Genomic DNA, 27,497 nt, shown 5'->3' on the forward strand with positions numbered 1-27,497 from the left:
TATTTCTAAAAAGAACACTGAATAATATTACCCATTTCAGGTTGATGAATTAATCCAACCCCAACCCCCTTACCCTGCACCCAGTGGCGTAGCGTGGGTTGTCAGCACCCGGGGCAAGGCAAGTAATTTGCGCCCCCTAACCCGTGGATTTGCGCCCCCTAACCCTAACCCCCAGATGTTGCGCCCGGTGCGGCCGGCCCCCCCTGCACCCCCCACGCTACACCACTGCCTGCACCTGATGGAAATATTTATTTGCACTTTTCCCTGCAATCCAGTTTGGTGTCTTCATGTCCCACGAGTGGCTGCTTTTCTGGATCCATACCATGGGTGATCACAAACAGCTCGGGCTTTGCTGCTCAGTCCACAGGAACTGGGTGGTGTTTTTTAACACTTGTTTATTTCACAAAATGTGATACACTACTTGATTGTAAAAAACAACAACAACCACACACCCCCTCAAAGCAGTTTACAAAAAGGATAAAACAATAATATTATCAAAAAGCAGAATCAGAAATAATAATTTAAGGCTTCCAAAAAGTTAAGGTAGTAATAAACTAAAAACAGACTAAAACTTTCATCAGCTTTCTAAATGTCTGGGTAAGGTAAAGGTAAAGGGACCCCTGACCGTTAGGTCCAGTCACAGACGACTCTGGGGTTGCGGTGCTCGTATCACTTTACTGGCCAAGGGAGCCGGCATACAGCTTCCGCGTCATGTGGCAAGCATGACTAAGCTGCTTCTGGTGACCCAGAGCAGTGCATGGAAATGCCGTTTACTTTCCCGCCGGAGCGGTACCTATTTATCTACTTGCACTTTGACGTGCTTTCGAACTGCTAGGTTGGCAGGAGCAGGGACTGAGCAATGGGAGCTCACCTCGTTGCAGGAATTTGAATTGCCAACCTTCTGATCGGCAAGCCCTAGGCTCTGTGGTTTAACCCACAGCGCTACCCGCATCCCTAAATATTTGGGTAGACATGTCTAAACAAAAATGTTTTTAGCAGGTGCCGAAAAGTGTGCAGTGAATGTGCCCGCCCATCTTCAATAGGCAGGGAGTTCCCAGGTGTAGTTGCTATCTTTTGTTGTGAAACAGTAAATTGCCGCTTGACTCAAGTCTGTTAGGGTTTTGGGTTTTTGTTGTTGTTGTTGAAAGCACTTTTAAACATTCTTCAGCTGAAACAAGGCTGTCAGAGCAGTTCAAAGATAGCTTAGAAAGCATAGCAATCTGTGCCCTCCTCAGGCTTTCAGTCTAAAAGATAGAATGCAAAAGGGAAATGGGATTGGTGGGGAGAAGGGGAAAAAAGCAAACAGGCACCAGTTCTCTGACCACCACCTTTTGTGCTTCTTTTGGAGGTGGGACACATAGAAGGGCCTCCCCCACATCCATTGCCTTTCATAGCTTCTAATTAAAATCCAGGGTGAAAAGTGCTCAATCTACTGGTGCGCAAACTTTTTTCAAAGAAAAAGTTTTTTCATCATCACTTTTTGATGAAGTGAACATGAGTGAGGGCCAACCAAAGTTGTTGAGCTCTTTTTAGGATTTGACTCCAATAAATAAACTGCCACAGGGGCTGGATTAGGCCCCCAAAGTGGACTTTGGACATGCCTGCCTTAGTAGGACCAATCAATATGTCACAAAATAATGAGCCACCTTCTGAGTCCCCAGAAGACTTTGTGAGATTGACTCTTAAGCAAATCAGCAGAAAGGGGGTAAAATCACAGGGAGATCATTGGCTTGATCTTCAAGATTAAGATCAGCATTTGGACTTGCCCTGAAAATGGAGATTTTTATTGGATTTGCCTCTGCTAGGTGCTGCAAGCCCAATGATTCTTTGGGAGCAGTTGGCCCTCATACTGGAAACAAAGACCAGCAGTTACCCAGAGACAGATATACAGTGGTACCTCGGGTTACAGACGCTTCAGGTTACAGACACTTCAGGTTACAGACTCTGCTAACCCAGAAATACTACCTTAGGTTAAGAACTTTGCTTCAGGATGAGAACAGAAATCGCTCGGCAGCAGCAGCGGGAGTCCCCATTAGCTAAAGTGGTGCTTCAGGTTAAGAACAGTTTCAGGGTAAGAACGGACCTCCAGAACGAATTAAGTTCTTAACCCGAGGTACCACTGTATCCATATTGTGTGCGCAGGGGGGGGGGGCATGGAGCCAAAATCTACAGTCTCCCAAAACATTTGCTTTTTAAGTTCCTCCATTGGCCACCCACCTAGGTTGGTAGAAAACAAATCCATTTGACACAACCACCATATTTTACCACATTCTCCCTCCCACCAGCTGAATCCCTTCCAGGCTAATGTTGATACCATATTTGTATGGAAATGCTCAAATAGCAAGCAGGCAACAGAGCTGACTTTGACTTGATAAGCACTTGACTTTATTTTTAACTTTCCCTTTTTGGTCGGACTTCTGTGATGCAAGTCTGGAAAACAGGCATGTAGAATTTGGCACAAGGACCCCTTTTTTAAAGGAACCTTTGGCCACTGCCAGGAGGAGAACAGCCCACTCTTCCAGCTTCCAGCTGGATTCATTGTCTTTTTGTTTTCATAGTGATTACTTAGGCAGCCTGCTTAGTATTTGGCTGGAGTTTTCCAACATATAACGTGGCTCCAGTCTTCCTCAAGAAAGCTCTGCAATTGGGCCTAGAACACTAGGTCGATAGAGTGGGACGGACTCTCTCAGAAGGTGAAGGACCCTTTTTTGCTGGAGGTTTTTAAGCAGATGTTGGATGACCATCTGTCAGGAATTATTTAGCTGTGATTCCTACATTCCTGGGGGGTGGCTTAGATGACCCTCTGGTGACCCTTCCAACTCTACATTTCTATGATTCTATGATATGTTTCACTTTGTCTTTATGTCTCTACAATCAATATGTTGAGGGAGAAATCTACTCTTCTCTCAGATATGAACTGCACCATTTATAATTTCTCCTCACTCGTGTTAGAAATGGCATCAGAGTTGGGGTTTGTTGGGGGGGGGGTAATCACTCTTTTGCTTAATTTTTATCCTGTCCTCAAGAAGGCCTTCTGGTGGGCACCAGTTTAAGAATAACACAAATAAAGCAAGATCCAGTTGCATCACCTGAAGGTTCGGGCAGTCAGTAAGGGCAACCCTTCATAGTTGGCTTTCATAGAATCCTAAAATGGTAGAGTTGCAAGGTACCCCAGAATAATCTAGTCCAGCCCCCTGTAATGCAGGAATCAAAACTTTGGTTGTGCAAAGTTGCTTTGCACTAGGGTGTACAGGCTAAAAGTCAGTTATGCAAAACACACCTGAGCTGTGGAATTCTTAACAACACAGTGTCATTGGTTGTGTGGTTAAGTAGACCTCAAAAAGTACTGGCCAAATTCTCCTGCCAGGTATTAACCAAGAGCGGCTCAGCAAAAGCTTTTGTAGTCAGGGGCAGCATATATCTTAAGTGCCAGATGTAAGGCTAAATGAAAGGGTTATGGTCTTAATTCATGGACTTAAGTTTTCAAGCGCATCCAGCTTTATGTTGCTAGGAATTATCTGATCCAGAAAGCTGATGTTTAACAGTTATTGTATAACATATAGCTGGTCTTGTTCAGAGAAAAAGCAACATAGGTGTGTCTTTTAACACCTAAGCATTTTAAAGTAGTTCTTGGCCCTCCGCCTGAGGCTTTCAAATAGCTTTCTGTGACCTGAAACCCTCAGACTTCTGAGAATCTCTGAACTGTGAATGTGTGGAGCTTTCCTGCCAGCTCAGTTTCCTCTCTTTGCTCTGAAATTGGATTTATGGCAGGTACACCACTAGGTGATTTGCACATGAAGGGTGTGAACTGACATGACGCCAATCTTTTTTCTCATGGTGTTACCATCACTTGATTGCTGCACATGTGAACCTGGACTACAGTAGCTTGCAAAGTAACCTCACTGGTTCTGGGGCTGGATGCATATGGTGGCGGATCAACTTTTGAGAGCCAGTGGTTCTAGAGTGTCTGGCCATAAAGCTAACTGGGTGGCCCTTGGGCCAATCACTGCCTCTCAGACTATCCTACCTCATTGGGAAGTTGTGGGGAGTAAATGAGGAGAGGGAAGAGAGCTGTGCAAGCCACCTTGAGCTCCTTGGAGGAAAACATGGGATATCAATGCCAAAAAAAGGGGGGGGGGAGAGAGAGAGAGAACCGCAGCTTGAAATCCTGCTTTGAGTGGAGTTAAAATGAAGAAGTAATAAGCATGTCTTGCTCTGAAACTGGCCCCACCCCTAAACTTGCCTTTTATTTTTCCAAGTCAGAGTAACATAGCTTACTCTGTCCCTTTTCCAGTGTTGCACATAGGAAACATTCAGGGCGTGTTCAGTAATGGAAGTGGAATTGCAGCAGGCAAAAGATGACTTCACTAAACTCCTGAAAGGCTAGATTTCTTAGACATCCAGAATAGGCTGATGTGCGGGACATCTGCATGAGACCATTATAGGACAGGAAGGCTGTATGATAAAGAACGGACCTCTGGAACAAATTAAGTTCTTAACCTGATATTGTTCTTAACCTGAAGCACCACTTTAGCTAATGGGGCCTCCCGCTGCCGCCGCGCCGCCACCACCACGTGATTTCTGTTCTCTTCCTGAAGCAAAGTTCTTAACCCGAGGTACCACCGTATGCGATTTCAGGAGTGGTGTGGCAGAGCACTTTCTCTTTCCGGAAAACATAGCATCCCTCCCAGAGGAAAAGCACAGCAGTTCCTTGTCTGCAGAGCTGTGGAGCTATAGGCTCGCACACGAGTCCCTCTTGCTGCTCTTTTGCTTTTTTTTTTAAACATGAGGATTTAGAGCTTAAACATTAGAATGCTCTTGGAAACAGATTTCCCTGATCTAACCATTTCTGGCTAAAGATATATTTGGAATAGATAGACCTCATAGTCTGGGCAGGCCTAGTGAGTAACGGTTCGTTGTTTCCGAGCAGTTTGCCTGCTGGGCAGTTACTCAACAAGAAGCAATGAGCAAGTCCAAGTTTTTGGCATGCCCCACCCAGGTCTCTGCCTTTAAAAAAATATGTGGTATTTTAAGCCTTACCCTATGAGTGATTTCACGACTGCATCTGCCCATCTAAAAACCCTTCTGTTAGGACAGATGACTTAAAGTCAGCTTCTTTTTTTATTTCCAGTTCATTTGTTTATTACATTTATATTCCACCTTTCTTCAAGGAACTCAAGGCGGTGTACATAGTTCTCCCTCCCCCCTGCATTTTATCTACGCAACAACCCTGTGAGGTGGGCCTTCAGGCAATGACTGGTACAAGCTTACCCAGCAAGCTTCATGGCTGATCGGGGATTTGAACCTTGGTCTGCCAGGTCCCAGTCCAACATTTTAATCACAACACTACAGTGAAAGTCACCTGTTCGGTTGTTTATTCATTTTTCAAAAAAGAAAACTACAGCTACATGCTTCATCCTTCATCCCAGGGCAGTTTGGGAACATAAGCACATAGGAAGGTCCCTTAAAGTGGATCAGATCCCATTGGTCCACCCACCTCAGCATTGTCCAGCAGTGGCTGTCTGGGTTTGGGACAAGGACTCTCTTCCAGTCCAATCTGGAGGTGCTGTTGGGAATTGAACCTGGGACATTCTGCGTGCAAGGCAGATGCTCTACCTCTGAGATATGTATGGCCTTCTTTTATGGCAAAGTTCAGTTCCCTGTAAGATAGGGACTTAACAGTTCTGTAGATTACTTGTAGCAGCTTTTCCCAACCAGGTGTTCTTGAACTACAGTTACAGCTGTGCTCTGTTATATTATGTTGGAAGTCACAATCAAACGCAATACAGTGGTACCTCGGGTTACAGACGCTTCAGGTTACAGACTCTGCTAACCCAGAAATAGTACCTTGGGTTAAAAACTTTGCTTCAGGATGAGAACAAAAATGAGAACAAGTGGCAACACGGCAGCAGCAGCGGGAGGCCCCATTAGCTAAAGTGGTACCTCAGGTTAAGAACAGTTTCAGGTTAAGAACGGACCTCCAGAACAAATTAAGTTCTTAACCCGAGGTACCACTGTACAATTAAAACATGCCCTTTGTTTTGCTTTTAGTCTTTTAATGACCACCTCTTATTCAGCCAGAAGTTAGCTCACACTCCAGATGTAAATTTCAACTGGCAGACATATAACCCCTTCAGTTGTTATTTTTAGCAATCTTGAAGGTAATTGGAGAAAGGGAAGCTCTGCTGACCTTTGCCCTAAGGGCTAGCCTAGATGGCTGTTATGTGGTTTGAGGGCAAGATGAAAATTCCTCCTCTCTAAGTCACTCACCCCTGTCAGGGTTCCACAAAACCTCTTGTCTCCCAGCATGAAAAACAGCTTGTTCAGAGCAACAGAGGTTAATTCCTTGTTCACTCTATTTATCAAGAGTGAATTCAATAACCCAAGATTTACTGCTTGGTTATCATTAATCCTCACATAATTATCTCGGTCAATGAGCTGTTGACAGAAGATGTTCAGTCCATCTTCTCCCCCAGAAGTCCTTCAAGCGGCCTTCACCAATTGGACACCTTCCAGATTGATTGTACTACAATCAGCTCCAACCAGTATGGTTTCCCAGAGTGGCTGGGGCAACCCAGTCAGGTGGGCAGCATATAAGTAATAAAATCACTATTATTATTATTATTGTTATTATTTGGAGGGTGGGCAAGAGTGTTGCTTGTGTGCTCAGGTCCTGCTTGCTCATTTCCCACAGGCATCTAGTTGGCCACTGTGATAACAGTGAACTACATGGGCCATTGGCCTGGTCCTGTAGGCTCATCTTATGTTCAACCATTTCTGTTTATTCTTGCACTTTATTTAAAACAAAAACAATGGGACAGTTGAAAGCTTCCCTTTTATACAAAGGCAAAGAGTGGTAATTCTAAAAATTCGTAAGACTTGTGCCAAGGAAATGGAGATGATAGTGGTCGTATTGAGTTCCTTACTATTGCATCTTCTATAGATACCATTTTCACAGTTCAGATTCAGCTGTGCTAGGGAGCCACACATATAAACTGAATGTAGTGGAGGTGGTTTGGAACCAAGGCCAGCCATGTCCTGTCTTTACTCTTTGAATTTGGAATTTGTGCCACTTCGGGGCCAAGAACAGAGTATCCCAGGGGGGAGTTGCTTGTCAGTCTAAACCGCTGTTTTGTTTTGTTTTTCTCTGAGCTAACCAAAATGTCACCATGACCAAATTGGCTTTTTGCAAACCATTCTTCTAAATGCCTGCCTTAAAAAAAAAAAAAAAAATAAATCCAAGCCCAAAGCATCTGTTATCTCTTGAAACAGCGACAGGAAAGCGAGGGGAGGGTGCTTGAAGATTCTATTTGCGAGAAAGGAAATGGCAAAAATAGAGGAATTGGATCCTTGCACAAGTTCATGAATAAGTGTTTCAAAAAGCAGTGCCATAAATATATGAACTTGAGTGTCACAAGAGCACGCCCTTCGCTGGAACAGCTTTGCTGTGACTTCCTAGCCCTCATCACCAGAGCCTGCTTCCTAACACAAAGCAAAAACAATTATGATGGATGTTTCCATGATCCACACAAGTAAACTTGACCCCGGTACTCAAATGTGCATCTTGAGATGCTTAGTGAACCTGGCTTGAGGTTTTCGCAAGGTGTGCGCATGTGTGCGTGTGTAAAGAGGGTATTTAGCTTTGGCTGGTGGGGGCCAATCTTACTTTGCATGAGGGCCACTAAGGGGCATCTTCCTGTACACATGGTTGTCTCTTGTGAGTCACAGAAAATAATAGCCATCCAGCCGACTGAAACAGGAAACAGAGGAAACACAGCATAGGCAGCAAGTCAGGCCTGCACCACAGGAGGGAGACCCTCTTCTGTTGCTTCATATTGCTTGCTCATATCAAGCATTACTTGGGAAGCTTCTAGCCACAGTAGAAGCAGAGGACTGTGGGATGCTAAATTCTGGTGCCAGGTGCAAATCTAATACCTGTGTGGTACCAGTGGTGGAGTTGTCTGAGGTTACAAGAGGGCAAAGAACAATTAACTTTTTCTGCATCTGGGTCCCCTGTCTCCAGTGTCCTAGAGCCACCCAATCAGCAGGGATGGAGAGCTTTTTAGCCACTCAGAAGCCTTCTCATGCTTTGTGCTGACCAGAGCCAATCAATGGAAAGGAGGTGAATCAAACACAGAGGATGGGCTTCTAGGATACCTCTGGAGAAGGTGTGTGGAAGGACACAGAGGAGGGGATGTTCTGTATGTTCCAAAGCTAAGCACTGAGGAACACTGAAAATGCAAGGCATTTCCATTTCAAGAGAATGGTGTGTGCTCTGTTGCATACAGTGGAACTTCAAGAAAAACACAGCCCTGAAAGAAGGCACTGGAGAACTCTGGCAAATCATTTTCCATGTACATGTGCAGAAAAGAGTAGACCTAGCTGAAAAGCTACACGTGGATATCTGCAATGAGCATTGCAGTGCACCCCAAATTATTATCAATATCTAATCATAAGATCTCCAGTAGTTTTTGGACTACAATTCCTATCATCCCTGACTACTGGTCCTGCTAGCTAGGAATAAAGGGAGTTGTAGTCCAAAAATAGGGACGCGGGTGGCACTGTGGGTTAAAGCCTCAGTGCCTAGGGCTTGCCGATCAAGAGGTCAGCGGTTCGAATCCCTGCGGCAGGGTGCGCTCCCGTTGCTCGGTTCCAGCGCCTGCCAATCTAGCAGTTCGAAAGCACTCCCGGGTGCAAGTAGATAAATAGGGACCGCTTACTAGCAGGAAGGTAAACAGCGTTTCCGTGTGCTGCGTGGTGCTGGCTCACCAGAGCAGCTTCGTCACGCTGGCTACGTGACCCGGAAGTGTCTCCGGACAGCGCTGGCCCCCGGCCTCTTGAGTGAGATGGGCGCACAACCCTAGAGTCTGTCAAGACTGGCCCGTACGGGCAGGGGTACCTTTACCTTTACCTTTTAGTCCAAAAATAGCTGGAGACCCAAGTTTAGGAAGAGGAAGGTTTTCAGTTGGTTCCAGAAAATGGACAATGTTGGAAAGCCACACAGAAAGGGTGCTTTGTCTCTGTTAGTGGATCAGACAACCAAGCGAGTTTTCAAGGAGCTCTTTACAGCTTCTAAGGAAAAGTCTGAAAGCATCTCTGGCATGAACACCCTTGAAAGCTCTCTACATCCTGAAGTGGCCTCTTATGTCCTTACCCTTGCATGTTCTGTTCTACTGTAAAATCCTATTGCAATATTGGAATTATTTCCTTTTTTCAGGGCAAAGAGTCAGTTCTGTGGAGGAATTCTGGGACCGCCAAATAGAGTGCTCAGCTTCCGCACTTTAGAATAATGGAACCATAGATTTGGAAGAGGCCAAAGAGGGTCATCTAGTCCAACTCTTTTATTCCAAAGCTGCCTTATTCAGTGTCTTAATGGAAAGTCCAGACACTTTGCTTGTGGAGCATTTAAAATACGCTCATAAGTTCAGTCTTACACATGTCTACTTGGAAGTAAAACCCTACTTGGTTCAGTAGGAACCAATATATTCAGTAGTAAATATATATAGGCTTGCAAATGAAATGTGGTTTGCAGCTGTTTAGGGTAGTCAAGTAAAATTATTGGCAGGAATGACTGAAAGAGGCTTGTGGGAAGGAAGTTTTAGGTAGTCATGTAGACAGCTGTGAAGCGCACCATTTAACATTTCTCTTCTTCTTCCACCACCATTTCATGCTTTGCAACTGCTTCTATATTCCTGATGTTGGAGTGTAAAAACAAGCAAACAAGTTTACCAATCTTGGCCTTTTTCTGAGTGAGGAGAGCTTGCTGGATAAGACCAGGAGGGGCCCACCTAGTCCAGCATCCTGTTCTCACAGGGGCCAACCAGATGCCTCAGAGGGAAACCCACAATCAGGAGCTGAGCTCGACTTCTTGGGATCCTTCCCAAGGCAGCCAAGCGGAGGGTTAAGCTTGTTCTCTTCTGGTTGCAACAGGGTTCTGCTCCGAACCTTGGGAGCACCTTCTAGCTGGTGTTCTGTTTCCTGATTAGCTTAGGGATCTGAAAAGCCCCCCTTTACAGGAGGTTTGATTTAATTAAACTGTAATCCCTTCAGCAATTGCAAGCACTTTCATATGACCCAGGGTGCCCCCGCCCTCTCTCTGTTGGCGCATAAAATACCAAAGGAGAGTTGCGGAGAAGGGCTGGCGATTGGAAAAGTGGGCAAATGCCTGTAAGTATTGCTGGAGCTCCCATTCTGGATGGGGAGGGCATATCTCTCCTGATCCTTGGAAGCCTCTGGGAGATCAGTCTGAAAGGTCTTGGGGAGCTGGGGGTGAAATCATGTTGTTGTTGCATATATCAGAAGGTGTGCAAGAAAATAATCCTGAGGCTGCACCAGGTCACTGAGGGACTCTCTAAGTTCTGCTGGCTTGATGGATAAATGAGACTTTTTCCCATGGAGGATAGGCTCCTACCTAGCTGAATTTTGGTGTCCCTATAGATTGTTCTCTATAGCAGTTGATCACACACTCTTGTAGTTATCTGAAATTGCTCTCTGGGTGTTGGATGTTAAGTTTTCCTATAGTAGATAGCACTACTTTACATATATACATGCATGCATGTATACATACATACATAGTGGGTATACCCATACAACGGCCTGAATCAGTGGTGGGGTAGTGTTGATACAACCATTGGGCTTAGTTTTTTGTTTCAGTGAAAGCCAGTTAAAAGTTCTCTTCTGAGAAGCCAGTGAGCAAAGCAACAGCAAACACTCCTTCTCCCAGGTATCTACAGCTAGAAGCATACTTTCTCTGAGGTCCTATCATGGCTAAATAGTTATTTGCAGACTGAGGAGTCATCCAGAATTCCTTTTGTACTGGTGGCTTCCCAGGCATAGGTACATGATTTAAAGTGTCAGAGTGGGGTTTTTTTTGTCCTGGTGCTTTCCTTGAGAAAACCAGTGTTTTACCACTGAAGTGGAGCAACAACAATCCATGGAAAATACAATTGCCATTTACTCTCATTCAGCGGTAAAATGTGGGGGGTTTTCCCAGAGAAAGTGCTGGGACCAAAAAAAAAGAAAAAGCACACTCTGGAATGGAGGTTTTTAAAGCTTGGACCTGTGCCTAGAAATGTGGCACAAAAGGAAGTCTGGATGACCCCTCAGTCTTTGTTGCTTGAAGCCCCAGGAGGGAAGAGGGCTCTTGCGCTCAAATCTTGTTTGCTGGCTTCCTACAGGCATTTGTTTGGCCCCTGTGAGAAGAGAAGGCTAGAGTCATGGGCCCTTGGCCTGATCCAGCAGGGCTTTTCTTACATTCACATGGTTATTTATTAATCTAAGCCAGACACCATAACCAGCTTGTGTGGCAGAAAACTCCACAAGGCTGCATGTCGCATTGAGCTCCTTGGAGGAAAAGGTGGGACATAAATGCAATAAACAAGACCCAGTTTTCACCATGGTGTTGCCCTTGGCCATACACAGATCTGAACAGTCCATTGCAGAAGCATTTCTAGAACTATACCCCTCACCCTCTCCCACCCCCACCGTGCCCCACAGGAGGCATGAATGGTGGGGCAGCTGCTCACCAGTGGGCAACAAGAAGAATCTAGACTCCTTGCTCTTTTTTGTAACTGATGTCATAAGTCAGCTAGACAGTGTTCTTTGTTCCCACTCCTCAGGGTGTGTGTTCAGAGTTGTTTTGGCAGGCAAATAGTTGTTTGTTCCTCTCCCTGCCTCCAGAGTTGACAGCACTTTGAAAGAGGGATCGTTCCCCCCACCCCCCGCCCGCTTCTGGTCAACAGATTTCTGCACACTTTGCATTGTTAGAAAAACCTGCTGGCTCCAACAACAGTAGGGCCAACGAGGTGCTGTTTACACCATGGGAGCAAAGAAATGCCTCTTGAAAATATTTTGTCACCAACCTTGGAGAACCGCTACCTTCCAATTTTCATTGCTGGAACATCTTAAAACATATACTCCATCCTCTGCAGAATGACTCTGCACAGCAGTTTCAGTGCTTAGCTGTGCATTGTTGGTGTAGTGGTTAGAATGTCAGAATAGGGCCTGGGAGAGACCAGGGTTCAAATCCCCATTTGGTCATGAAGCTCATTGGGTGACTTGGGGCCAGTCATTCACTCTTGGCCTAACCTACTTCACAGGGTTGCTGTGGGGATTAAATAAGGATGGGGAGAACCATGTATGCCACCTTGAGTTCCTTGGAGAAAAAGGGTGGGGTGAAAATAAATGGCATCAGGTAACAATACGCCTCCATAGCCATCTTTCTGTGTTGAAGTGAACTACAAAAGTGTTAAAACTACCAAAATAAAATGCCTGTTCCTTCCCTGTGAATATCTGTTGGTTCAGGCTCTTTTAGGCTTGCTTGTAACTTTTTTTATTTTTTAAAGTTGCTTCTATTTTGAGGATATTTCAGAAAATGGGAGACAAATGTTTGCCTTTAAAAATTCAAATGTTAAAACTTCTAGCCAGAGGCTTCCTTTCCTATGTGAGACCATATGAAATAGTGAACAAACAATCAAACACTTATACCAGGGGTGCCCAAACTTTTTTCAATGAGGGCCAGATTCGATGAAGTGAACATGCGTGAGGGACAACCAAAGTTGCTGAGCTTTTTTCCCCCAGGACATGCCAGACTTATACTGTGGGTATCTATGCAGAAGTCTCTGACCTTCCAGTTTATGAAGTCTTGACTGAATGTCATGGTCAATTGTGATGCTTCTTGGCTGCACTGTGTATGGCCCAGCTGAACTCCTTAAACGGGGGGTGGGGGGTGGATTATGGAGAGGTAGCACAGATGTTTCTGGGAAGTTTGACAGTCCCACTCATTTGCAATCTTTAAACCGGGTGTGGCTAAGATGTGCCCCCCATCCAGTATCAGCCATTAGCTCCCATCAGTCCCAGCCAGCATAGCCAGTGGGCATGGATGATGGGACTGGGAGTTGTGGTCCAGCAACAACTGGAAGGCCAAAGGTTACTATCCCTCCACTAAAATTATTGTTTGCATTTGATGGGGCTTGTTGTTTTCAAAGTGTGTTCTGAAATTTGCAGCAGGCATTAAAATACTTTGAAGGCTGTCATGATAACTTGCTAAGGTAGGTCCATATTGTGAAGGTCTAGATTGCTCAAAGCCACTTGATGAGTTTCTAGGAAAGTCTGTGATGCTCCTTAAGACATGTTGCAAATTCCTGAGTCAGGCTTGCAAAGTATCCTTTGCCAAAACAGTTGTGTCTTGCAATACTTTGAGCTGATTCTTAAATACTCTAAACCCCGGAATGCTTCTGCAGTGACACTTTTTTTATCTTAATAACTGCAAACACACATCAAGTATAAGCACATGAAACAATGGTTTGTTTTAACCATGTTTTGTTCAGTAAACCATGAGCCACCTAGCAGATGAGCATACAATCCATGTCTTGTTTCTTAAAAGCTTACCTGTTTTATCTCTTTTCAATCTCCTCTTTTCCAGGCTAAACATACCAAATCTACATGTCCATGTAATCACTAGCAAATAGGCTCCTACCTAATTCAGAAAGGAAGCATCTCTAATTCAGTTTTTTTTTGGCACATCTCCTAACCTTTGCTATGTAGTGATTGATCGCTGGCATAGCAGCCCATGACTGCTCCATCATTACTCTAACAAGATTCTTGCTGCTTCTGGAGGGGCTATAAGGTCTCTTTTACTGCCAAAGTCTTGCAATGAGTGGAGAGTGAGCTCAACTACAGAGGGACAAGGCCTGTTTCTGCAATGATGGTGGTGTGTCAAAGGCACCCAGGTAGTAAAGGAGTCTGGCTTTTGTTAAAAGTGCATGGATGTCTGTGCAGAGGAGCCTGGGCAGGTGCCAAAGGCAGCTGAAGCTCCTTTTCTCAGGCTATGTCGATACTCAGCCAAGAACTGAATGCCAACACAATCTTTTGTGTTGCTTGCCAGTGTGGGTGAAGAGTGGATAACCAATCAATCTTCTTCTGCTGAAAGCTCTTTGCTTCAACTCCTTCCAAGTATGTTGTGAGCTCATGTAACAGAGTTTGCTCAACTTGAATGACACAGGGCACTCTGCAAACAGAGTTCTCTCGGTGTTGATCTAAGGGAGGCATTTATATATTTCATGTGTTACTGTGGGTGTCCCAAAAGAGTCAGTGTTGAGAACCTCTTGGCTTTGACATTCTCATGGGTTCTTCAAGTAGCCAAGTTTAAGACAATGTTGCAGGAAGGAGGATAATACTGACCTTGCCAGTTGGTTGATAAAAATGATAAAAACATAAAATCTATCAGTAAGAGCTGGTTTGCAGAGAACCTCAGGTTTGAAAGCCCTGTCTAAGTTATATAGTTTATAGAAGACTTCTAAAAATGAGTGGGCATGTCTCCTGTCAAACTTGTATTGGCAAGGCATCCCACAGGGTGAGAACTGTCTATGTTAATGTAGTCCACTGGTCTACAATTGGTGGGTTGGGACCCTCTAGTGGGTCATGGCCTGGTCCAAGATGGGTCACAACAGGAGAACTACCACCGTGCACCTCTATGGGAGAAGCTTAAGAAAAGGGCCTCCACATGCATGTTTGGTGTAAAAGTGCACCCTGATTCTGAAAAGGTTAGGGACTGCTGGTGTTAGTGTACACTAGATCACTGAAAAACAACTTTTGATTTCATTCCCTTTAGAAAGAATAATGTTTCTGTCTTTGGGCACAAAGCACATTGTGCGTGGAGGCTCCACAAATGTAGGTTGCAAATAGTATTAACTTTGGTGTAGCCCTCTGTATTAATGTAACACTCCTACTGCTGACCTCTTTACAAATCCAACCATAGCTGCCAAGCCAACTTATTAATTGAGTGCCAGTGAAGAAACCGGCTAGTATAAAACAAACTTGCATGGGCAGGTGAAACTGAAAAGTCATTCCAGTATCTCACTGGACAGTAAGGTAAAAGGTAAAAAAACCAAAACCAAACCTGGACGGTTAAAGGTGACTATGGGGTGCAGCACTTATCTCGCTTTCAGGCCGAGGGAGCTGGTGTTTGTCCACAGACAGCTTTCCTGGTCATGTGGCCAGCATGACTAAACCACTTCTGGCAAAATAGGATGCTGTGACGAGTGCCAGAGCGCATGGAGACAGTTTACCTTCACACCAGAGTGGTACTTATTTATCTATGTGCACTGGTATGCTTTTGAACTGCTAGGTTGGCAGAAGCTAGGACAGACCAACGGGAGCTCACCCCGTCACATGGATTCAAACTGCCGACCTTCTGATCAGCAAGCCCAAGAGGCTCAGTGGTTTAGACCACAGCACCACCCGCGTCCCTCATTATCTCCCCCTACAAGAACATCCTGTAGAGAAGAATGCTCCCAGAGGGGGTATTTGAAGGGAAATGGGTATGGCCACCCTGGAACTTTAGAAAGCCACCTTCTAGTTTCATCTCTGCCTCTTTGTTCCAGAATGAAAGGCCAGTTGCACCTCCTTTGGCAGCTGCTTAGGGTGACCCACTTTGCAAGAGCCACGAGCCCATGCCACCTGGATCCCCTGGATCCACCAATGGCTTTACAGAATCTTGCTTGATTGCATATTATTGAGCTTGGAAAGAGATTTCAATATATTCTTAATATTTGATAGGAATGTATTGCTTTTCATAGCACAAAATTGCTTCTTACTCTGATATGCAGGTTTGCTTTCTCATTCTCCAAAGTGTGTCCATTTAATTCCCTCCAACCTCACATCAGCCATTGTTCATGGTGGCTGGAGCTGATGACAGTTGCCCAAAACATCTGGAGGGCAACAGGTTGGGGAAAGCTGATCTAGTACATTTTTGAGATAATGGTGATGGGTTTCAGTCATTCAATAAAGGCTGTTTCATCTTTTAAACTGCTGCTGAAAACTTTTCTTTTCTGCCAAGGCCTATGCAGGTAATTGAGACTACATCTTTTCACAATGGTTAATCAATGTCTGATTTTAACCTTTTTTTTTTTTACTGTATGGCTTCAGTGTTAGAAACTGAGATATGAAAGCTAGGAGCTAAATGGCACCTTAATCCTAGGTTATGAGCGTAACAACAGAATGTCTAGGCATGCTTTTTAAAAATAACAAGAATACAAAGCTGAAAATGAATGAACTGCAGCTAAAATAATATGTTCATTTTTCACATGATCTAGTCCTTCCCCTGCCCACCCCCCCCTAATATCCTTAAGAGGGTCTCTTTCCAGTCTTCAGAGAGTAGCTGGAAGTGGGGAAGCAGAAAAGATCCTCATTTCCTCCCACTCTGCAGTTTTAATCTGAAATCTTCGGCGTAGCACTGTGCCCAGAGCTCAGAAACGGCATGCGCTGATGAAATTCCCTGTCGCAAAATGTGCCTAGAACAATAGGAGTTTTGAACATGTACTTTCATTGTAAGCCACTTTGATATGTTTTATGGAACAGCAGCATATAAATATTTTATAGTAAGAAAGAAATTTTGGCTCATGCTGCTGGATGGGTGAACGGATTTTCATGAGGCATCTGGATTCTAATTCTACCCTCCTGTTTTATATTCCAGATTACTGTCCGAGTTACCACCATGGATGCTGAGCTGGAGTTTGCCATCCAGCCCAACACCACAGGGAAGCAGCTGTTTGACCAGGTAGGTAGACCAGCCATGTACAGACTGAATCATCTGAAGCATTTTTCTCTGTGTGGAATTGGATATTGAATGATGAGGAATCTCATCAAGCAATAAATAACAATGTGCGGAGCAGCCTTTGTTGTTAAGACTAGTAGGTGCAGCTAGCCACAGCAACCAAATACACGGGTGAGATGTGAGATGCAAGGTAAATAAAAGATAGTAAAGGATAAAAGAAAGGACTCATTCACACAGCACATAGTCTACCTATGGAATTTGCTCCCCCAGGAGGCAGTGACAGCCGCAAACTTGGATAGTTTTCAAAGAGGATTGGACAGGTTCATGGAGGAGGAAAGGACTATGCCATGTTCCCTGTAGATGTTGCTGCGCTATAACTCCCATAATCGCAGGAAATGACTCTCCTGTCTGAGGCTGATGGGATGTCTTAAACATCTAGAGGGCACCAGTTGGCAAAAGGTAGTTAGAGCCAACGAAGCTTTCTACCTTGGTGACAAACTCTCCTATCTGTTCTTAGATGTCTTGCCTGATGGTTTCCTATAGATTGCATTAGAATGGGGTGTGACTCGCAATAAAGCCTTAAGTCTCCTCAGGGTTTATATTTCCCTCCATTAGACATTCTGGCATTGTGAGGAAATAGATTCATTGTGGTTAACCTACTCATAAAGCACTTTTATTATTTGGGGCTTGTAGTAGTTTTAATTCTTGTACCCCATGCCACACTCTGAAATGCTTATCCATTACAGCGCATTAATGCTCTATGTATGGTGTAATATTATTACACCATGACTGGGTCTGGTTTCTTCATATACTGACTCATGAAGCTGAATGCGCTACCAAATAAAAAGCAGAACAGTGTGTTGTTAGACTGCGTGCCAACCTAGATGTGATTGGGGGTGGGGGGTATGTATATTATTTATTCTATGTGCTGCTGCCTGTCATTGCACCCTAGCTTCCATGGGTCATGTAGTGCAAAGGAGTTGCAGCAAAGTCCAATGACTCTCTTTTCCTTTGGATGCTTTGGCTGCTACCAGGTGAAAGTGTTTTCTTCTACTCTGGCTATCTTTCACCGACTGAAAAACATGGATCTCAGGCTTTTAGGGGCCACTCCCTCTTGGTTCTGTAAACTCACCCCCAGTGCCCCCTACCCTATAAAAAGCATTATTCAGAATGGCCGTTTGCATGACCCACTACAAATGATAATTTCATAACAAAATTCAAAACAGTAACAATTAATTGCACATTTGTTCAGAATCCAATTAAAATGTAGTTTATTTAATTCAACAAAGTTGATGAACTTGATCCAGTGATAATCAGCTCTTCAAAACCTGATAGTCTGGCTTGGGCCACCCAGTCAGATGGGCAGCGTATAAATAATAAATTATTTATTTTACATCACCCACTGCCCCCTTCTGGCTGCCCCCTTGCCTCTTAGTGTCCCTCTAGGTCAGGCTTCCTCCACCTCTGCCCTCCAGATGTTTTGAGACTACAATTCCCATCATCCCTGACCACTGGTCCTGCTAGCTAGGGGTCATGGGAGTTGTAGGCCAAAAACATCTGGAGGGCCGAGGTTGAGGAAGCCTGCTCTAGGTAATTCCACTGCTCATGAGAGCGCACCACTGATATAAAGCAACTCTTCCACTTCTCTCTTGTCAAAAGGGAGCCTGTATTGAAGGAGGCCCATCCCCTGCTTCCTCACATGCTCGACTTCCTTCCATAAACACACTCTCCCTCACCTCCCAATCACATGTATGGGTCATCAAGTGACCAACATTCATGACCACCGCTTTCCCAAGTATATGGTTTGACGTGCCAAGAGTCGGGATATAAATATTCTAAGGTGTCCCAACTGAACAGAATTCACAAGTTCAAAAGAAGTCCACAAAACAATTAACGAAAATTTAAAACAATGCAGAAGTGTTAAACAACACCAAAATTAGCAACAAAATATCAGATGGAACTCAAAACATGTCAAATGGCCCCTGGCAAAGAGGATTGTTTTGACTCTTGTGCTATGCAGGTTGGGGCTGACAAAGTAGCCATAACTTCCTGGTCATGGGAGGTGAAGGGGAGGGCAAGCCAGTTATCCCAATTTGGGGGCCTCCAGAGGTTTTGGTCTAGCCTGCAGAGCTGATGGAGGCATGGCTGTTCTGGGTGGGACTGATGGGAGTTGTATCCCAAAACCTCTAGGTTGGGGAAGGTGGTCCAAAAAGGAAGGATAGCACAGAACTATTGCTTTCCACAACCTTGCGTGTCTGTTCTGGCCCCATCACCTGAACAACATCTTCATGGGAAAGTAAGTATGGGGTCTTCCTGAATAAAAATGTTTGTCCTTGGTTTCTTTTTTTTCCATTCTTTTATGTCCTGTTTACAGACAGCTGTGGCACTATGGCCTCCTCCCTAATATTTCCTCCTTACATCTGTCAAAACAGAGTGTTGCTTTCACATAGAGGATTTCTACAATATAACCTCACTGTTCTGTTAGTATCCATTATAACCTGCTGCAGCAAAAACACCCAAAATCCTTATCGCTTTCCTCCCAAAGCAGGCACAAAACCCTTTCATGCAATATGCATGCATTTGTATTATGCTCGAGCCCAGCAGCAACCAAACCCTTTCGGACCACCGCTCCCATGGTTCAATGCACTCACCGCCAGGGTTCCCTACCCTACCCTACCTTATAAAAAGCATCTTTCTGAATTGTTGTTTGCACAACCCAGTAAGGAAGATAGTAATACCATGAAAATTGAAACAGTAAGAATTAAAAATCCAGTTAAAACTAGTTTAATTAATCCAGCAAAACTGACAAACTTGATCCACTGATACCAGCTTTTCAAAGTCTGATAGTCATTTACACCACCAGTGACCCCCTACTGCCCTCTTGCCTCTTAACACACCCCCCCAGGTAATCCCACTACCCTCTAGGGGTCAGTACCACCCACTTTCAGAACCGCTGTACTACATAGCACTCAGTGAAAGTTAAGTTGCAAACATGTTTTAATAGTTGTTGTATCAACAAATTTAGTATGGCCACTTGTTGAGGAAATAATGGATTGATTTTAACTCAGTTGCTTAAATGGCCCTTTTTATCTTTGGTTATCTAAATGATGATTTAAATTGCATTGGTTTTATATTCATACACCTTGTCTACTGGGGATGAGATATACTAGTGTTTTGTAAGAAATAAGTTGGTTAACATCTTAAGGCTGACATGAGCACAAAGAAAGGGCCACGGCATGATCCACCCGTGCTGTGACTATGTGCATATGCGGATGTAGGTGTGGGTGTTTGTAATCTCTTGTTCCATCTTTGCTTCAGATTTCATTGCATCATTCATTAGGAAATGAATTGAAAATAAAATTGCTAGCAGCCCATCTAGTCTAGCATCCTGCTCTCACAGTGGCCAACTGACTAGAGCAGGTTTCCTCAATCTCTGCCCTCCAGATGTTTTTTGAGCCTGCAATTTCCATCATCCCTGACCACTGGTCCTGCTAGCTAGGGATCATGGGAGTTGTAGGCCAAAAACATCTGGAGGGCTGAGGTTGAGGAAGCCTGATCTAGAGCACCCCCCTCTCCTGTTGTTTCCAGCAACTGGTATTTCAGTAACTGGCACTGCTGCCTCCAACTGCGGAGGCAGAGCATAGCCATTCTGGCTAGTAGCCATCAATAGCCCTCTTCTCCATGAATTTGTCCCATTCTCTGTTAATGGCATCTAGGTTGGTGGTCATCACTGACTCCAGTGGAAGTGAATTCCACAGTTGAACTATGTACTGCGTGAGGAAGTCTTTTCTTTTATCAGTCCTGAATCATCCAACCTTCAGCTTCACTGGATGTCCACGATTTCTAGTGTCACAAGGCCACATGATTTAGCTGGAAAAGGAAATGACGAGAGAGCTCTACTGGGCCTCTACTGTCCTAGAAATATCAGAGCCCAGGGATGCTCAAAAGTCAGTCTCACTGCTTTCCAGCAACATTCAGCGCTATGTCAGAGATAAATTTCAAGCAGTTACCAGAGTCTTGAGGACGTGAAGCACACATGTCTCTTGATGATAATAACAGATTGTATAATGTGTCCTGACTGTTCATAGTGCTCCATGCACACTGTCAGCTGCTCCTAGCTACTATCATGTATAAGTCAACCCCAATTGTGGACACTGCAGGGACAGAACTCAGCTTGGCCAAGTTAAGCTTAAGTCCATATTACCAGTGATTTGAGCAGGGCATTCCTTTAGCAATGTGTCATGCATAGGGTTACTAGGCATCTGGGGCTGATCTGAAGTCTCTCGTTTTGCCTTGGCCCCTCCTACAGGGGCAGGGGGAGCTTGGATCTCCACATGAACAGGATCATAGAATCGTAGAACTGTAGAGTTTGAAGATAACCCAAGGGTCATCTAATCCAACCCCCTGCAACACAGGAATCTATTGCCCAATGTGGGGCTTGAACCCAAGACCCTGACCCTAGAGTCTCATGCTCTACTGTCTGAGCTACTCCCCATCTCCCTAATTTAAGGAGTGCCTTAAATTATTACTAATATTATTGTATTAAGAAGACTATGTGTGCATCTTGCAAGCTTCAGCTCAAGAGCAGCTGGCTTCAAATTTTTGCATAGACCCTCGGGGGGGGGGCATGTCCTCCTCTGCTCTGTCCTCCCCTCTCCCAGTTCTCCATCTTCAGGGCTCAGTCGCAGGAGGAAGCTCAGAGGAAGAATCAACAGGGCCCAATAATAAAAAATAAAGAAAAAATGGGGGGGGGGAATAAATAAATTTGACTTCCGATTAGACTCACTGTATTGTTGTTCCTATTATTGTTTTACACACAGTTTCAAATTACTATTTACTTTCTTTGTTCTTATAAAAAAAAAGGAGTTGTCATCTATACTTTTATTTTACAAGAATCATTTGAGTTCTGCCAGGAGATTGTTGGTGTTACAATAATTTTTCAAATACTCTTTAAATTTTTCCATTTGTTCTGTTCTTTCTGTATTGGATACCCTCTAACTCTCCCCGTCATCATAGCCAACTGCAAATACTCTATCATTTGGACCGGCCACACTCATTTATCGTAGGTGTTTTTTCACTTTTCCAGTTTCTTGTGATTAAGATCCTGGCTGCTACTGTCAAGTACATAAAAAGTGGTCTAGCACCAGTTTAACTGTCTATCGTGTAATGCAATAAAATTCAAAATTATAACAATTAATTGTACATTTGTTCAAAAACCAAGTGAAAATATTTAGTTCAATTAATTCAACAAGATTGATGAGTGTGATCCAGTGATACTAACTTTCCAAAGTCTGATAATCATTTAGCCCCCCCTGGCTCCAACCTTCCTCTTAGTACCAGATTATACCCCACCACCATCAGGGAGAGGTACCGCTCATTTTGAGAACCACTGGTCTAGGCCTTCAGAGTACTAGAAGTACCCAGGAAAGGTTTTTACCTGACTTTTGGCGAGCGCCGCAACCCCAGAGTCGGTCACGACTGGACCTAATGGTCAGGGGTCCCTTTACCTTTACTGCAGGTCTTGGGCAAAAGGGAGTTCAGAATAGATTCTCCAGAGCAAAGGCTCCAGGAGTCTTGGAGGCATTAGAGTTGGTGGGCTGGCCATGTCTTATTTTTGGCTTCTGAAGTTGCCTTTCTGTAGGAAGACTCATGAATCCAGGAAGTTGCTGCTATGCCAATGCCTTGATAAAAAATCTAATCTGCCTTTAAAAAAAAAAAATCATTGCCCTGGAACTCGGCAACTGTCTCTGGACAATTGCAACGGGAGGAAGTTGATTTGCAAAGGAAATAACCCATTCAGCTCTGGCCACAATGGGAAATAAAACCGATTGTTCCATACTTTATTTTTGCTGCCTGACTGAATGTTCTGGCTTGCCCAGCCTGCCCTGTGGTAGAAGAAAAATAAAAACAGCTTGGCTAAGAAACTCTTCTCTCTCTCTCTCTCTCTCTCTCTCTCTCTCTCTCTCTCTCATTCTCTCTCTCTCTCTCCGACAGAACATTGTTGGAGCCCTGTTTTCAGTTCTGCAACTTTACAAATGACGCAGTTGCATTGGGCTGTTAGCATAATGGAGGACTGAAGTAAGATTACGTGGCTAGTAGCTACAAACTCCCAAAACAAAGGCATGGTGGCTGCCAGGCAATATAACAGACTCTGCCCCCCCGCCCCGGTTTTGTATCAGGCTATTTAAGCCACCACCATGCCGGCCACTTTGTACCCTAAATAATGGAGATGGTGAAAGATGATGATCATCATTAAATTTATTGCCCACCTTTCATTAACAGGGTTTACAACAATTAATTTTTTTAAAAAAAGATAAAACTTATTGCAATCACAGGAATAGGTAGGGTGGGCCTTGAAAACAACCACATCCCAGAGTAAAGAGGTGTGTCTTAAGCATTTGCCAGAAGCTATATAGCAAAAGTGTCAGGTGCATCTTTGTGAGGAGGGAGTTCCACAATTTAGGGGCTGCCACAGAGAAGGCCCTTTCCTGGGCGGCTACCATCCCAAAAGGTTGTTAGAACTGCCAACAGGGTTCCCTTCTGCCTTAACACTTGGAGGGTTTCTAGGAAAGGCAGCAGTGTTTCAGATATTTGGGACCTGATTTGGTTAAGGCTTTGCACCCAGAATTGGACTGGCAGCCAATGCACCTGCTTTAAAGACCAACTCTAGCTGCCAGTAATCTGGCCACTGCTTTTGGGGCCAGCTGATGGCCATTCTGCAAATCAGTAACTCTGCTTAAAATTCATTGGCCCAGATTCTCCTGTAAGTGTTTATAAAATGCCGAATTAGTACCGTAGTTGTAGTTGGCTTATGATTTTGAAATGCTGATGCATGTGATGGGTTTGTTTCTGTTCCAGACTGATAAGGCCTTAGGGAAGTGATAAGAGTGTTTCAAAGCAAACAACTTATTTTGCGGCGTGAAATACAGTGGAACCTTGGGTTACGTACCGTCCTCCTTACGAACACTTCAGGTAACGAGCTCCGCTAACCCGGATGCAGATGCTCCTGGTAGCGAACTTTGCCCTGGGATGTAAGCGGAAGTTGTATGCCGGCGGTGTGGCAGCAGCGGGAGGGCCCATTAGCGAAAGCGCATCTCAGATTAAGAATGGTTTCGGGTTAAGAACGGACCTCCAGAACGTATTAACTTAATTCGTTCCGGAGGTCCGTTCTTAACCTGAAACTGTTCTTAACCTGAGGTACCACTTTAGCTAAAGGGGCCTCCCGCTGCTGCCACGCCGCCAGAGCACGATTTCTGTTCTCATCCTGAAGCAAAGTTCTTAACCCAAGGTACTATTTCTGGGTTCGCGGAGTGTGTAACATGAAGTGTTTGTAACCTGAAGCATCTCTAACCCAAGGTACCACTGTATTCAAATTATACATCTATGCGAACTGTGTGCGTATGTGAATGAAACCCTAGAATTGCATTAAAAAAAAAATAGGCCACGTTATTCTAATGGAGAGAATTTAAGGCAATGTGTTTCACATTGCTTTCGAATTGCAGCTAGTTACAGTGGTGCCTCGGGTTTAAGAACAGTTCTGCTTACGTATGATTTGGTTTACGAACTCCACAAAACCAGAAGTAGTGTTCCGGTTATTGAACTTTACCTTGGTCTAAGAACGGAATCTGAAAGGTGGAAGGGCTCCAGCGGCAGGAGGCCTCATTAGGGAAAGCACGGCTCGGTTTAAGAACGGATTCAGTTTAAGAACGGACTTCTAGAATAGATTAAGTTCGTAAACTGAGGTACCACTGTATATGTCTTCTCTCCTCAAAGATAACTCCAGGACGAGTTCTGTATTCTTGAAGGGCTGCAATATTTTCCCAGTGCAGGGACCAGAATCATGTGTTTTAAATGCTATCTTTATAGAGAAAAGGTAGGCCTCCGATTGTGGGCAGAGCACAGCCATTGAGAGCCCTCTCTTCCATGAATTTGTCTAATCCTCTTTTAAAGCTATATCTAGGTTGGTGGTCGTCCCTGCTTCCTGAGGGAGTGAGTTCCATAGTTTAACTATGCACTGCTGTCACAGCAGCCTTATCTTTATCCTGCTTCTTATGGCAGTTTTGGAAACCTAGGTAGGCGGTCCCTCTCCTGCCCAGTCATGCTCGATTGCTGCTCCCTTTTATTTGAATCTTGTCAGTCCCATCTGGAAACGAAACTCTCTCACACAGAGCAATGCAGTGAGGCCTGGTAAGGAGGGAGCTGTGCAGGAGCCCCCGCCATAGCTGGCCCGGCCCCACCCTCTGGGCAGGAAATGAGGCAGCAGCTTTGAGGGGAAGTCCTGAGCTTGAGACGTGTCCCGTGAAACTGCACTGCTGTTTAGCTTGCAGTGGGCCGTTCTCTCCTCGTCTGCCTGGCAGGAAGGAGCAGCTCTTCAGCCAAAATTGTGTGTGCACTTCCAAGTGCTCTGTCAGTTGGTTTGGACCTCAAGGCTCTTCTTCTCCTTTATTTTTTGAACCCAACCCATTTGTGGCCTAAGCATCCCTTCTCCATGCTGCAAATACATGGGCAGCTAGGAGACTCCCTCTGGCCAGTCTCCAGAACTCAGAGGAAACTGGTGACTAAATGCTTCCTCTGAATGACGTCGTCTCCCGGACCTTTCCAGCTTCCAGCCCCTTCCATAATTTTATCCTGAAATATTTCCTTCTGTGGCTCTTGCAGGAGCTTCTGTGAAGTGGACAAATGTTGGTTGTATCTGGTTTGTAGTGTAAAATTGTGGAGATTAGATGTTAATTAGCCAGCTTTGCCCCTCAGATAGTGGTAGGTTTCACCTTAAGGTTTTACCTATCCTTTGGAGGTATGAGAGGATCAGACTAACAATGCAAGTGTTTGTAATTTCCTAAAAGTTTTTGCTAGCACAAGCTGAGCAGTTTTCTTAACATCTGTGGGAATACGTTCCTGAGAAACAGCAGCAGATGGAAACTGAAATTATGACACAAGGTTTTCCTTGCTTTGAAACAGCTTATGTTTCCTCTTGAGTTTTGCAACCTTGCATGGCTGCAGATTGCCTCAAATTCAAGATGGTAGCCCTAAGGTGGATATAAAGGACAGGCCTGTACCTGTGTGTGTTGATATAGGCAAGCGCGTGGGCACACACACACACGTTACAAGATATTTCTTCATCTTTTCTAAGACTAGGCAATTTTATAGAGAAGTTCTGTCCCAGACTGTGCCTGTTACAACTCCTTCTCACCCCTTCCAAGCTCAGGTTAATTCATGGTGATATAACTTTAAAAAACAAAACAAAGCAGTGTAGTTAGGTAAGTGAGTACACTGAGTTCATTCTTACTTATTCATGAAATTTATATATTACTTGACCAAAAAACCCCTCAAAACTCAGTGTGGTTTACCAAAAGAATAAAGCAAGAGTTAAAAAAAGCTAAAAATAAAATAAAATTCGAACCTTCAGAACATAATCTATGATAAGCTAAAAACCAGGTTAAAAGTACATGTCAACATTCTGTGTATCTGGATAGGCATGCCTGAACAGAAATGTTTTCGGCAGGTGCCAAAAAGAATATGGTGAAGAAACGCCTGATGTCAACAGGCGGGGAGTTCCAAAGTGTGGATGTTGCTGCTCTGAAAATATATGCTTTGTTACTGCATGGTGAGATAAATGGGCCATTGGCCTGATCCAGCAGACTCTTAGGTTCTCATGGTTCGTCTTCATACAAGGCAATTTCCAGAGTTCCTGATGTCTGAGGTAGTCATGGTTCCTGATGTTCCGCGCTGGTCATGGGACCGAGACGGCTCTGGTCGCCCTAACAGATGATCTCCGCAGGCAGCTGGATCAAGGCGGGTCGGGGCTGCTGATTCTTCTAGACCTGTCAGCAGCCTTCGACATGGTCGATCACGAACTCCTGGACCACCGCCTTGCCGACGTGGGGATCCAGGGCACAGCCCTTCAATGGCTGCGCTCGTTTCTCTCTGGTCGGGGACAGAGGGTGGCGCTTGGGGGGGAATTGTCATCCCGCCACTCCTTGGTGTGTGGAGTGCCCCAGGGTGCGATACTCTCCCCGATGCTTTTTAACATCTTTATGCGCCCCCTCGCCCAGCTTGTCCGGAGTTTTGGGCTGGGCTGCCATCAGTATGCTGATGACACCCAACTCTATCTGTTGATGGATGGCCACCCTGACTCGGCCCCAGGCACACTGATCAGATGCTTGGAAGCTGTGGCTGGATGGTTACGTGGGAGCCGGTTGAAGTTAAATCCTTCGAAGACAGAGGTCCTCTGGCTGGGACGGGACGATATGGGATTGAGGGGGCAACTCCCATCTCTAGCGGGGGTGCAATTAGTGCCAGCACCATCCGTTAAGAGTTTGGGTGTAATCTTCGACACCTCCCTCTCCATGGAGGCGCAGATTGCAGCTATAACAAAGGCGGCATTTTTTCATCTCCGCCAAGCTAAGCAGTTGGCTCCTTACCTCTCTCGCCCTGACCTAGCCACTGTGATCCATGCGACGGTCACCTCCAGACTGGATTATTGTAACTCGCTCTACGTGGGGCTGCCCTTGAGACTGACCCAGAAACTCCAGAGGGTGCAGAATGCCGCAGCGAGACTCCTTACAGGGTCTTCACTGCGAGATCACATTCATCCGGTGCTATACCAGCTGCACTGGCTCCCGGTGGAGTACAGGATCAGGTTTAAGGTGCTGGTTTTAACCTTTAAAGCCCTATACGGCCTAGGACCCTCGTACCTACGGGACCGCCTCTCCTGGTATGCCCCACAGAGAAACCTACGCTCGTCAAATAAAAACATCCTGAAGGTCCCAGGCCTCAGAGAGGTTAGGCTGGCCTCAACTAGAGCCAGGGCTTTCTCGGCTGCGGCTCCAATCTGGTGGAATGCTCTGTCCCAAGAGACTAGGGCCCTGCGGGACTTGACATCTTTCCGCAGAGCCTGCAAGACAGAGTTGTTCCACCAGGCCTTTGGTCAGGTCCCAGCCTG

At 44.9% G+C, this 27,497-nt stretch overlaps 1 protein-coding gene across 1 annotated transcript in view; it reads left to right on the top strand.

Moving 5' to 3' along the window:
• The window catches only part of MSN (moesin), a 77,494-nt gene that overhangs the window by 23,270 nt on the left and 26,727 nt on the right, over positions 1 to 27,497 (top strand). The window contains exon 2 of the mRNA XM_083423752.1: positions 16,475 to 16,558. Coding sequence (XP_083279878.1) covers positions 16,475 to 16,558 — 84 coding nt within the window. The remainder of the gene's footprint in view (positions 1 to 16,474; positions 16,559 to 27,497) is intronic.

This window comes from Podarcis tiliguerta, assembly GCF_965153285.1.
Source record: "Podarcis tiliguerta genome assembly, chromosome: Z".
Lineage (NCBI taxonomy): Eukaryota > Metazoa > Chordata > Lepidosauria > Squamata > Lacertidae > Podarcis > Podarcis tiliguerta.